This window comes from Eptatretus burgeri, chromosome 6 (genome assembly GCF_056783735.1).
Source record: "Eptatretus burgeri isolate ZD-2024b chromosome 6, Ebu_testis_v1, whole genome shotgun sequence".
Lineage (NCBI taxonomy): Eukaryota > Metazoa > Chordata > Myxini > Myxiniformes > Myxinidae > Eptatretus > Eptatretus burgeri.
This window is the reverse complement of record NC_140966.1, coordinates 72,380,884-72,394,836: the sequence shown is the minus strand read 5'-3', so window position 1 is coordinate 72,394,836 and position 13,953 is coordinate 72,380,884. Positions and strand designations below refer to the sequence as shown.

General features: G+C 39.9%; 1 protein-coding gene across 2 annotated transcripts in view; it reads right to left on the bottom strand.

Annotated features, from left to right (window-relative positions):
• Positions 1-13,953, bottom strand: part of LOC147025038 (extracellular calcium-sensing receptor-like) — a 208,286-nt gene that overhangs the window by 18,516 nt on the left and 175,817 nt on the right. For both annotated transcript variants that reach the window (XM_085885586.1, XM_085885585.1), the window contains one exon: positions 9,018-9,333. In XM_085885586.1, the coding sequence (XP_085741712.1) occupies positions 9,018-9,333 (316 nt within the window). The remainder of the gene's footprint in view (positions 1-9,017; positions 9,334-13,953) is intronic.

Here is a 13,953-nt window from a genome sequence, read left to right as displayed (position 1 = left end):
TCAGGGTCACCCAAAACATGAAAAACACACATAAAATACATATTTTTGTTTTACAACATATTGCAAACATGATAATGGGATCGTAAAGCTGGTTGAAAAGCAATGTTCGTAGGTATTTTCAAATATTTTCTACGATCAGAATGAAGACAACAAGCACTGATGATAAGTTGTTGAATGTCACATGGTGGCTTTAAATGAGTTGTGAAAATTTTCAATCTGCTGCCGTTACCATGACAACGTGCTCCTGATAATTGTTATTTGTGACGTCGTGTCATTTTATCAATGTACGAACAAATAAACACCACACATTCCATGACTTTGCAGCTTGGACCACCACACGGAAAGGTCAACTAATTCGCCAAGTATCGTGCTAAGCACGATTTTTCATTTTGTTGTTACTTACGAAATCTAAAGATTTCGTAAGTATATTGATGACTTCCGTCCTCTGTTTGTGTGTTTGTGTGTTTGTTGGTAGGCACGATAACTCGAGAACGGAAGAAGCTACCAATGTCAAATTACACCACGTGATTCAGGAGGATGATGGCTAGCGCTGATTAGATTTTGGTCAAAGGTCAAGGTCACAGTGAGGTCAAACATAATTCCGTAAATTAATATGGAGAAATGGAGTATTTTTGCTTCGGTTGATGTTATGAGTTCGTTTTAACTTCGATTTTAATTTTGCCTTCGGTTTTTGTGATCGCTTAGGACGCTTAACACTCGGTTGTCGAAATTCTGGTAAAAATTGGATGTTTTGGAGACGTTTTAAGATTGTATAAAAAAATATTTCACTCACCGCGTCACGGCTCGTCACGTGGTGCAGCGCGCTCGAGCAGAGGCGTCGTTGATCACGTAAAGGTTTTGCGTGTGCGCGCTGATGGTGTTTTTCGATAAAGATGGTGTTTAAAAGTAATTTTTTATCCCAATAAAGGTTATTGTCGCATGCCTGACTCGCAAAGCCGTCGGATTATGTAATATAAAGATTGTTGGTGGATGGCCGAATATTACGGTTTTGTGAATTTGATAAAATAATTGCGTGGAGAAATGGAGATTTTTGCTTTGGTTGACGTTACGATTTTTGATGGTTTTGTACAGAAACATCGTAGAAACTTCTGGTTTGCCTAACTACCTTCTCTGGAGACAGCTTTTATTAGACAAGGTCAGAGGTCAAGTTGACGATTTCGTAAGTACCAGTCTATGACTGCTTGTTTGTTTGTCTGTTTGATTGTCCACACAGAACTTTCATGTTTTTCTCTGCAACCTCTTGTCAGATTGAGAAAAAAAAATTCAGCATTGTTGCAACTACTCATGTAGAATGTTTTAATGATAACTATGACGTCATAGGTTACGTTGAGTGGCAGCCATATTGGAAAAACGGAAAAACCTTGGTCCTCTGTATCTCTGAAACCGCACCAGGAAAAATTGAAACTTGGCACATTGCAAGTACTCCTTTGGGGAATGAGTGTGATGTTTTCTGACATCATAGGTGCCCTCGTTGTGACGTCATAATTGCATATGTATAATGCCACATCTGATGAGTATGAAAAATTTTGAGGGTTATCTCGGGATAAAATGGTCCACAGAAAAAAAAAAATCATGACGTCATCGGTCACGTGATTCGGCAGCCATATATATATATATATATATATATATATATATATATATATATATATATATATATATATATATATATATATATATATATATATATTTAACCCAACAAAAACCTTCTTCTCTGAAGTAGCTGAACAAACCAAGAGGCAAAACTTTACACGTTTGACTGCCTGTCCATGAGGAACAAAAGGTTCACACATATATCAAAGGTCACATGGTTTGGCAGCCATATTGGATTAACCTAAAAACCCATAAAAATACACCACTCAAAAGAAGTCCTGGCAAGGGTCTACAATCTCTGATTGCTCTTTTTCTTGTTATTATTTTCCATCCCAATTAGCTGTGCTTTTTTAGCCATTCCAATTATTATTTTTTGCCTATCTCCAATCTTTCCAGGTCTTTTCTGAATCTTCCTGCTTTTTTGTCATTCTCCAGTTGTTGATGTGTATATTTTGAGATTTCATTTTATATTTTTTAGGTTTATATTATTTGCAATTGTTGGAGCTGCATTTGTTGCTGTTTCGATTTCATGTGTAACCTCTTCTATTCTCACCTTTTCTTTATTTATTGCGGTCAGTTAGAGTTAGTCAGTAAAAAAATGACATGCTTATGTTAGCCATCATTCATTATCTGTGTGCCAAGTTTGAACAACATCGGTAAATGCAAGTCCGAGAAATGGTTGAGGACATTTTCAACATCGGGGTTTTTTTTTTTTTACAACTAAAATGGCTACCAGTCTACCAGTCGGCCATATTTGATTAGATTGCAAAATAAAGTTAGGTGTTAGTGTATGCTATTGTGTACTGTGATTTTGCCAAGTTTGAACAAAATCGGACCAAGCATGTCAGAGAAATGGTTCAGAACACGTTTAGTAAAATGGCCGCCAGTCAGCCATATTGAATCTGATGTTGAAACAAAATGACATGCACATGTATGCCATCATTCTTACCTGTGTGCCAAGTGTGAATAACATTAGAAAATGCATCTCCGAAAAATGGTTGAGGACGTGATCAACATCAGGTTTTTTACAAATAAAATGGTCGCCAGTCTGCCATCTCGAATCTAATCTTGAAACAAAATCACATGCTTACGAAAGCCATCATTTGTAATACATCTGGCAAGTTTCAAGAACATCCGTACATGCATGTCCGAGAAATGGCTGAGGACATGTTCACCATTGGGTTTTTTTTACAACAAAAATGGCAGCAAGTCAGCCATCTTTTATTTTTTGTAAACCTTGTCGAGGCTCGTATGAGAGCTAACACAATTCACAGCAAAGTGAGCATGAGACAAGAGGGGCGGGAGTGGGAAGGACAAAACAGTGGGGAACAGAGACACTAGGAGATCTGTGGAAGGGAAAGGGATGGGGTGGGGAACATGGGGTATACAAGATGGACATTACAGGGACTTTCAGGAAAGAAAGCAGGGAATTTGAAGGAGATGGGTTTGGGGTGGATTAACGGGGGTAGAAAAGATTGAGGATTTGGATGGGATGATAGGTGGTGGTGAACAGCTGTTTTGAAAGCCTGGAGGGAAGAATGGGATTGAACAGAGTGAGGAAGTTTATTCCAAAGGCGGGGAAAAAGAAGAATGAAAGAGTGAAGGTGAGCAGTGATTCGAGATTTTGGTAGTTTTACCAGAAGGGGGTTGTTGGGGGACCTTGAGCACCGTATGGAAATATGGTGAGGACAAATCGCAGGCAGATGAATGGCGAGATTTGAGAGGAGACGGTCGAAGACACAAAGATCATCCACCTGTATGTGGTGAGAGAGGGAGAGAGAGGCCCAAAGACTCAGCCTCATTGCGGGAGATGCCAATGATCCGAAATGCCTTGGTTTCTACAGCGTGAAGCCAAGAAAGGTGGGAGGCAGGAGCACCAGCCCAGAGGGGAGAGCAGTACTCCATCAGGCTGTGGAGGAAAGCTTTGTGTGTGGTCAGGAGCTCAGGTGGGCTGAGAAAGGACTTTGCACGACGGAGGATTCCCAGTCGGCGACTGGCTTTGGAGGCCGCGTTGGAAATGTGGCTTTCCCAGGAAAGACCATGGCAGATAGTGAGACCCAGAAGCTTGAAAAAATAGACTTCTTCCAGAGGATTGTTGAGAAAGTGGATTGGGGGGGGGGGGGTTCTAAACAGTCCTTTCGGAGAGACATAGTGAGGGTGTGAGATATGTCAGGATGGAAAGACATGTTCCACGTGTTTGACCAGTTTGTGATTTTGCCCAGATCTGCATTAAGCGAAGAAGCTGCTGCTTGCTGGTCTGAGGGATGACAGATGGTACGGCAGAGGGTGGAGTCATCAGCAAAGAGTTAAAGAGGATTTTCCAGAGTGGATCATTGATGAAAACCAGAAAAAGAACAGGGCTCAGAATGCTGTCTTGAGGAACTCCAGCCTGGACAGGAAGAGGGGATGAAAGAACTCCATTTACGGTCACACGTTGACTGCAACAGGAGAGGAAGTCTGTGAGCCATCAGTGGAGATCAATGTGACCACTCCTCATTTTCATAAATGCCAAGGTGAGCCAATTAAAAAAGCCGAGAAGTCACAAGGTTTCAGAAAAGCGAAAACAATAGAAAACCTATACGCCAAGAAAACCTATAGAAAACCAAGACGCCAAGGTGAACAACAAATAGCCAAGATCTTGTGAAAAAGCCAAGGAGTGGTCACACTGGTGGAGATGGCCTTGGATACCATAGGAAGAGAGTTTGGTGAGCAGGGCAGGCTGCCAGACCATGTCAAAAGCACGCAATATGTCTCGGGATATGGCTCTGATTTCCTATCCGGCATTGAGGGCCTCCATCCATTGTTGGTAGAGCAGAAGCAGCATATCCAGGGTAGAGTGACCTGGTCTGAAACCAAATTGATGATCGGTAATCAAGCCATTAGAGAAGAGGATGGATTTAATGCCTGAAGCGATGATGGATTCCATAACCTTGCTGATGATTGGGAGAAGGCTGATTGGTCTGTAGTTGCAGGGATCAGTTTTTGCAACTTTTTATGCACAGCAGTTATGTTTGCTGATTTCCAAGCAGATGTCAGATGAGCTTGAGCAAATGAGAGGGTGAATAGAACAGAGAGAGGGTGAGAAAGAGAGCAGAGGAGCAAGTTTTTAGGACACATGGGCTGATGCCGTCTGGACTGGTTGCAGAATTTGAGTTGAGGTTTGACAGAAAGCTCTCCAGTTTATCAGAGGAAAAGGACACAAAGTCCAGGGACAGTTGGGTGCGACTGGGTAAGGTGGGTACAGAAAGTGATGGGTTTCGGACAAAATTTTGATTAAAAACACCAAGTTTTGACATTCAGCCTTTTTACGTGCGGCATCAGCAGTGCGGCTATTTGAGGTAAGGGAGGGGATGGAGGGGGAACATACACCAGAAACAGATTTGATGAGGTCCCACCAGGATTTGGAGGAAGGAGAGAGGTTTGAGAGTTCCGACTTGAGCTTAGAAAGATGTTGTTTTCTGGCTCTCCTGTGGGTGGATACACACTTGTTCCGAGCTTTATGGAAGTAACTGAAATTACCCTCAGTTGGGTTTGCTCTCCATGAGGCCATGGCAAGTTGTTTCAGGACAACTGCCTCGACACATGCTTCAGTGAACCAAAGGCGGGAAGAAGGTTAGGACAACTGAAGATGAGAGGGGAAAAATCTGTGCATGTGAGAGAGCAAGTTTCTTTGAAAGAATTCTCAGGATGAGTTGTTGTTGGAGAAAGTAGTGATTGCAGACCAATCTAGAAGTTAGAGGACTGCATGGAGACCCTGCCAGTCGGCTTGAATGAAATGCCAGACTTGACGGTGCTGAGGTGGTTCTCTCATAACAGCTCGAGAGATGTCCACTTTGACAAGCACGTGGTCAGAAGAACCGATTGGAGCGAAGGAATTACAGCTACAGCAGATATTTTCAGGGGAATTTGTCAAAATCGGATCCAGAAGAGATAGAGCACCATTGTTTGAGATCCGGGTTGGGAAACTGACCAATTGTGTCAGTCCCAATGAGTCTCCAAAATCTTTTGCTGAAGTGCCATGATAGGTGATGGAGGTACCTACACCTAGCTAACTGGCATGATGACAGTTGAAGTCATCACATGTGAGGAATAGAGAGTTTGGATGAGAAGATAGAAGTTATTCCATGTTTTCGGATAGTGAAGTGTAAATGGAGTCATCACTGTTTGGTGGACGGTACAGTACACATATAAACATGAGGTGGAAGTGGAAGGGAAGCCGTAGTCAGACGTATTCCTGGGGGTGTGGGGGAGTGATGGCAGTGCATAGAGAGTGAGGAATAGTCTTTGATGAAGAGGGCAACTCCTTCACCAGGACGAGGCTTAGTTCTGTCATGTCAGAGGAGGGAGTAACCAGGGAGAGATACCTGGGAGTCAGAGACGTCTTGAGGGAGGAAATCTTCTGTTTGGCAGAAAATCTTGGATCTGTTCTTGAAAAAAAAGCACGTACTTATGTGAGCCATCATTCCTTATTTGTCTACCAAGTTTGAACAACATCAGTACATGCATTTTCGAGAAATGGTTGAGGACCTGTTCAACATCAGGTTTTCAACAACTAAAATGACTACCAGTCGGCCATCTTGGATCTGATCTTGAAAAGAAGATGGGCTTTTTTTGCAAGCCATCATTCTTTAAATGTGTGCCAAGTTTGAACACCATCAGCAAATGCATGTCCAATAAATGGTTGATGACGTGTTTGACACCAGGGTTTTTTTTACAACTGAAATTACCGTCAGTCGGTCATCTTGGATCTGATCTCGAAAAAAATGACATGCATATGTAAGCCATCACTCCTGATCTGAGTGTCAAGTTGAAACAACATCGGTAACAAAATGGCCACCAGTTGGCCATCTTGAACCTTATCTTGAAAAAAACATGACGTGCACATATAAGCCATCATTCGTTATATGTGTGCCAAGTTTAAACAACATTAGTAAATGCATTTCTGAGAAATGGTTGAGGACGTGTCCAACATCAGGATTTTTACAACTAAATGGCCGCCAGTCGGCATGAGGGTGCATCAAACGCCCCCTTTTTTGCGAAAGTTTGAAAAACATAACAGCGATAGGATAGATGTGTTCGAATACATGAAAAAAACATTTCTCATTTTTTTCAGAATTTTCGGTCATCATCTTGGGGGTCCACATCGGGGTTAAATTTCAGGCACGCAGCTCCTGCACATTTTCCAGAATAAGTTCTATTTTTCACTGTATAGTAATCAAAACTTGTGTCTGGTGGTGAAATAATTCTGACATATCAATGTACTGCTCCTTTGGTGATGTTTGTAACATGGTTCACTTGTAATTTGTTGGCACAGTTTCCCGGAGAATTTGACACGTGGCAGATCATGAATGTAAAAGTTTGGATGATTTTCTGACATGATTTGACTTCTCTGGTAATAATTATTGCATAATACTGAGTGATGAGTGCAGAAACACTGCATCAGTTCTAGTGGTTAGTTGAAAGGACTCGAGTGATGCTAGCAAGCTCTCGTACTTTGTCCTCATCTTTGGTACTTAACAGCTGAGTTTGTGCCCTTAGCCTTATTCAGTGAGGATGTTCCAAGTGCAGAGAAGCGTCGACTGGCTGACCGTATCATCTCTGTCAAGCCTGATAGAGAGGAACTTGGACTATTGCCCATTGGGTGCTTTGGTACAGACTTAGAAAGCCTTACTTCCCCAAGGACATTCACTTGACATTTAGCCTATCCGACTTTGTCTCGGTTGATTCTTGGTTGTGTTCCGAGAACTTGAACTGGACGATTCATTCTGAGTGTATGAAGTGAGTGAGTGGGCAACACTTCTAGCCTATGTGGATTCAAAATCCAAAACCAAAGCACTCAATGTAACTAATGATGCAGCTGAACGTCTAATAAAACTCGGAACGGACTGTCTCGGTGCAGCTAGGTCTGAAGAACACTTTCAGAATGTGCAACAAGTCACTGCGAATGACAGGAAAGAGAATCCGAATCTCTGGAAACGCTTGAAACTTGATCATTAATGATATTATATGAGTACCTTGATATGAATACACATAATTCTGGGTAATAAAGCCATTAATTTGACAGAACTGAGGCATTTGTTGCTATTTTGTTGTTTTTTTTCTGGGCAAATCACCAGTTTCCTGCTTCTCCGGCAAATTTCCCAGAAAATTTGATTGGCTCTATATGACTGGAACATCACCAAAGGAGCAGTACATTGATATGTCAGAATTATTTCACCACCAGATACAAGTTTTGATCACTATACAGTGAAAAATAATGCTTATTCTGAAAAATGTGCAGGAGCTGCGTGCCTGAACTTTGACCCCAATGTTGACCCCCAAGATGATGACCGAAAATTCTGAAAAAAAAATGAGAAATGTTTTTTCATGTATTTGAACACAACAGTCCTATCGCCGTTATGTTTTTCAAACTTTCGCAAAAAAGGGGGCGTTTGATGCACCCTAGTCGGCATCCTGGATCTGATCTTGAAAAAAATGACAGGCTTATGTAAGCCATTGTTCATTATATGTACCATGTACGAATAAAGTTGGTTCAGTCATGTCCGAGAGAAGGTTGCAGATGCACGCACACACGCACACGAAAATCGAGACCAAATCCATAAGCCCCCATTTCGGACTAAGTCCAACGGGGGCTAAAAAAATATCAAGTAAGTTATTTGCAATGGTGAGTCTTGAATCCTGTATTTTGGTAGTCATGGATGGATAGAGTGTTTCAATGTCAACAGAATAAGCTATAAAGATGTGTTGCCTTTTCCTTCATCGAGCTTTCTTTGTGTTTCCTTGTTTTTTTTTGTCGTGTACACAGCAATAAGCTACTTTCAAAGGTAAGTTGTTTTTTTTTCTATGAATTCCTCCTTTATTATCACACTTGATGTATCATTTTGACAAGTTGTCATATCAAGATGCTGAACCTTAGATATTACTTTGAGATACACTAAAGTAGTTTCAAAGTTATGTGCATTACTCTCTGTTGATACTGAAATGTAGCGAGGTATGTTGCAAATACTTTTCAAGAGAAACTTAGATATCATTTTTGTCAATCAGGATTAAATTTCAAATAATGACCTACAATGCTTTGGCTGAGAGCACAATTGAAGGTGAAAAGAAAGGACAACTAAGAAAGTCGGAGTGTGCTCGTATGCATGTTGAAGGATTGTTGACCAGTAAAGATTCAAAAATTGTATGTCAAATGTCAAAAATGGTCTGACGCGAACCTATATAAAAAGAGATCGGGGATGCAGGGACATAGAAACTTGACTCCGTGCCAGTTATTTAATTGTTGGTTGACCAAAAGCAGACACACAAAAATGGACAAAATAAAAACGAAAACTTTCAATCATTGAATCAAGTAGAGAATGGAGGCCAAAAAAGATGATCAGCATAATCCGATACAGATCAAGACTCACCTGCCAGGGTTCGAAGTTGTCAATATATTCACAAGAGCCATTAATGAAAGGGCAACGACTGGGTGTACTTGATTGTAGATCATGTAAAGCGTGCGCAAAAACATAAACTGCTAGGTATGTTAAATAGGACAGACGGAGCTGTGAAACATCTGTAAATGATGTAAATACTTCATCTTGTCTCTCATCTCTGGTGCATTTCTTCATCTCATCATGATAAATATTCCTTGAGCAATTAAATATTTCTCTCCAAAAATCAATAAAAAAGACATTTGTGGAAGCATCAGGATTTTCAGAGCAGTTGTTATCTATATAAAAACTGATGAAATATTGTATTTTGAGCAATTATATTTTACATGATTTTGCTACATACATTGAGCACATTGCAATATTGCTTAGCCTGTCTCCCACACAACAGTAGACAGGGTTTTGCAATCTTTGTGTCTGTGTTTCTGTCTGTCTGTCCAGGCCATAACTTTTTTCTTTTTAACATTTGAGCTTTTGTCACCAAATTTTCAACAAAGCTTTATTTTGAGAATATGGAGAATACAAATTAATAATTTTGTTGAAATAATTTTCATTATTCGGGTACCAAGTCTACAATAGTGAGTAACCTATTGTTTTTGCTGTTTATTTTTTATTTTTCTTCCGCCGGCAATTTGCGGGTGTTTTTTTTATTGAAAATTCATTTTCTCAGCAACCGTAAATCCAATCAACAAGAAATTTTCACTGTCGTATGTATCTTTTATGATGGCATACTTAATTGATAATTTTGACGTCATAGGTCACGTGGTCCAGTCGCCATATTTGAAAAACCAAAAAACTTTGGGCTTCTGTATCTCTGAAACCATGCAATGGAAAAAATTGAAACTTGGCACATGGCAAGAGCTGTGATTTTTCATGATGGAGAATATGTGTGATTTTTCATGTAAACAGTGAAGTGAAAAATTTGACAGATTTTCATCTTTGATTTTCCGGTGAAAATTCGACAGGGAGAACGCTGCATCGGACAAATTAAAAATTTCTTGAGCGTCATCTACAAAATAAATCACCATAGAAAAAAATTTATGACGTCATAGGTCACTTGGTTCGGCAGCCATATTGTTTTGAAATTAAAAAAATAATAAAAATCTTCTCCAGATTTACACATATATATGTAGCGAAACGTTACACATATATTTCACATGACATCCTTTTATAAGTTTGTTAATTTCTTATTGATAGCTCACATGATTTGGCAGCCATATTTAATTAACCCCAAAACCTTCAAACATCTTCTCCAGAACGGCTTGTCAGATCAAGGGGAAACTTCACACATGTATTCTCCAAGGGTAGCGGATATAAGTCTGTTCATGAATAATTGATAGATTACATGGTTTGGCAGCCATATTAGATTGAAGAAAAATTTTAAATAAGGTTTTCTCTGGAACCACTTATCTTTTTGAAGAGAAACTTGGCAACTATCATCTACTACCATGGCTGCATATATGGTAAAAAAAAAATTACATCAGAAGTCACATAGTTTGGTGGTCATCTTGGATAGAAAAAACGTACCTTACTCGATGAACAAGAAACTTCATAGACCTGATCCCCTACCCATTAGAGGCAGAATATAAATTTATGCTGTCATAGGTCACGTGGTTCGTCAGCCATATTGGATTGAAAAAACGAAATCTTCTTGTGTGTGTATATATACTGTATATGTGTATATATATATATATATATATATATATATATATATATATATATATATATATATATATATATATATGTGTGTGTGTATTTATATATATATATATATATATTTATATATATATATATATATATATATATATATATGTGCATATATAGATATATTGTTGTGGGCCGGGTATCGGCGACGAGCACAACCACTAGGTGGAGCAGTAGGGTCGACTCTACCGCACACCCGGAATCTAGATCGTACCTTTCGGAAAACTCCGAAAGGAACGGGACCCTTACAGGACCGTGAATTGTCAATAAATCAAGCACGTGGGACAGGGTTATCTGCCAAACTTCAAAATACCTAGGGGCGCATGTGGCGAGCTACCGAGGATTCACACCCTCGACGGCACTCGTATGGGACGATCCATATGCGTGCTCGACCTGTGCGTAACCCGAGTGGATGGTTACCGAGGTCCCGTCGGTCCGAATGTACAATTTGCCGCTTCCCAAATTTCCCAACACGCACCTTGCTAAGCCAATGAAAGAAACAGAAATGAGCTGAATCATTTCACAGGGGATTTATTTATAATGGGGGGGGGGGCAGGGGGGAGCACGCATGGAGCAGAGTTATCCGATTATAAGAAATGTAATGCAATGTACAAGCAAAAGCCCTTCTCCAGTTTCTACTTAAAGACGGGCCCACAGACAGACGCACACCCCAAAGAAACGAAAGGGACCTTCCCGCTTCGTGCGATCTTTGACGAGACGAGCGAACCAAACTGGCGTCAAGATGCGACCAGCCCAGCGCCAGCGAGATGCGACCCACCCAACGTCGACGAGAGGTGACCAGCGCCGACAAGATGCATTCCGCGCTCAGCGTCGCGAGATGCGTTCCGTGCTCAAGCAGACCAGACGCACTCGAGCTGACAGACAACCAGACTCCAGCGACAGGAGGAGATGAGAGCAGACTTTGATGAAATCAGCGTAAAAACAAACTTGAAGGGGGCGCCACGGGCAAGGTGTTCGAGATAGAGCAAAATGGTTTCAAGACTTTAGGTGGGGAATGACCTCAAGATTATGCATAAAAAATATTATCATCCTTGCTCTCAAAGTTTGGGCGGTCGTATGATTTTTATGTCAAAATTCGAAATTTTCGAAGTTCATGACCTTGTGACCTTGACTTTGGGACGAAAATGAAAAATCGAGCTCTGTGGGGCTATGCAGGTGCCATTGGGTTAACCAAATACCAAAACCCCTGCCAGATTCGACAAACCCCTCGGAGAAGAATTTTTTATGTCAAAATTCGCAATTTTCTAAGTTTGTGACCTTGTGACCTTGACCTTGGGAAGAAAATGAAAAATCGAGCTCCGTGGGACTATGCAGGTGCCATTGGGCTAACCAAATACCGAAACACCTGTCAGATTCGGCAAACCCCCTAGGAGAAGATGCAAATTGAAATTGGCTACCCCATAACAACACATGTTTTTTGGGCGTGGTCCCACCCATAATGGGCACACAACACCCATTTTCAGGAAAACACAACGAGATAATGATTTTAACCTCCCACCAAAATTTTGTCAGGATCGGATCAAAACCCACGGAGCGATGCTCGGGACAGACAGACAGACAGACAGACAGACAGACAGACAGACAGACAGACAGACAGACAGACAGACAGACAGACAGACAGACAGACAGACAGACAGACAGACAGACAGACAGACAGACAGACAACAATAACATATATAGTAGTCACTTATTTTTTTCGTGAACCAATATATATATATATATATATATATATATATATGTATATATATATGTATATATATATATATATGTATATATATATATGTGTATATATATATATATATATGTATATATATATGTATATATATATATATATATGTATATGTATATATATATATATATGTATATATATATATATATATATATATATATATATATATATATATATATATATATATATATATATATATATATATATATATATATATATATATGTATATATATATATATGTATATATATATATATGTATATATATATATATATGTATATATATATATATATATATATATATATATATATGTATATATGTATATATGTATATATATATATATGTATATATATATATATATATATATATATGTATATATATATATATATATATATATATATATATATATATATATATATATATATATATATATATATGTATATATATATATATGCATATATATATATTTATGATGAAATTTACACTATATTCATTTGGTGATAAAATGGGAAAGGGGGCTGTCGAAGGTTTTATTCCTGATGTGTCAACGGGAACAAACACAGACCCTGGATATAGTCAAAGGAAAGGAATGTATAATGATGATATACAAAAATGATCATATGTATATATATATATATATATATATATATATATATATATATATATATATATATATATATATATATATATATATATATATATATATATCATGTATAATGATATTGTGACGTCCACGGGACTTGAACAGTCCCGCCAACGTAGAATGAGCCGAAACGATGGAGGCGGTTTATTTATTTATAACCCAAACATGGCGGTTCTAATCGCTCTACCGCAAACGGGACGAAGAAGGTGGCACGAGTCACTTTTCACTGAGTTGATGATGTTTATTTGTTTTTATTATTAACCAGAAATAACAAGACTCGGCAAGAAGAGGGATCCGGGGCGATTCGACGGGATGGTGTGGGATCGGGCGTGGGGAAAACACAGACAATTCCAATGAATATACAGATCTCAAACCCTCTAAGGCGCCAAGCACGCACGCACACACACACACACACACACACACACACACACACACACACACACACACACACACACACACACACACACACACACACACACACACACACACACACACACACACACACACACACACACAACGTAGCTATTTCTGGTGGTCAGGCTGGACCGTGGTGTGGACGCAACTGTCCCTGGATCAGCGTCGGACGAGCTGGCCTTGCTCTCGTCAGGGGGGGCAGGAGAAACCGTGGTGCTGTCGACCTCCTGGTCCTGGCCCAAGTCCGCTCACAGCCGCCAGGGAACCAGTTCTGGCGCCAAATTGCGAGCAGGAGAGGGAGGCAGGTCCGCCCGCCATTCGACCCCGTACTCCGAGTCAGCAGAACCCCAGAGCCAACCAAGGTGAGGCACGAGGCTCAGCAAGGCTCCAAGACACGATGAAG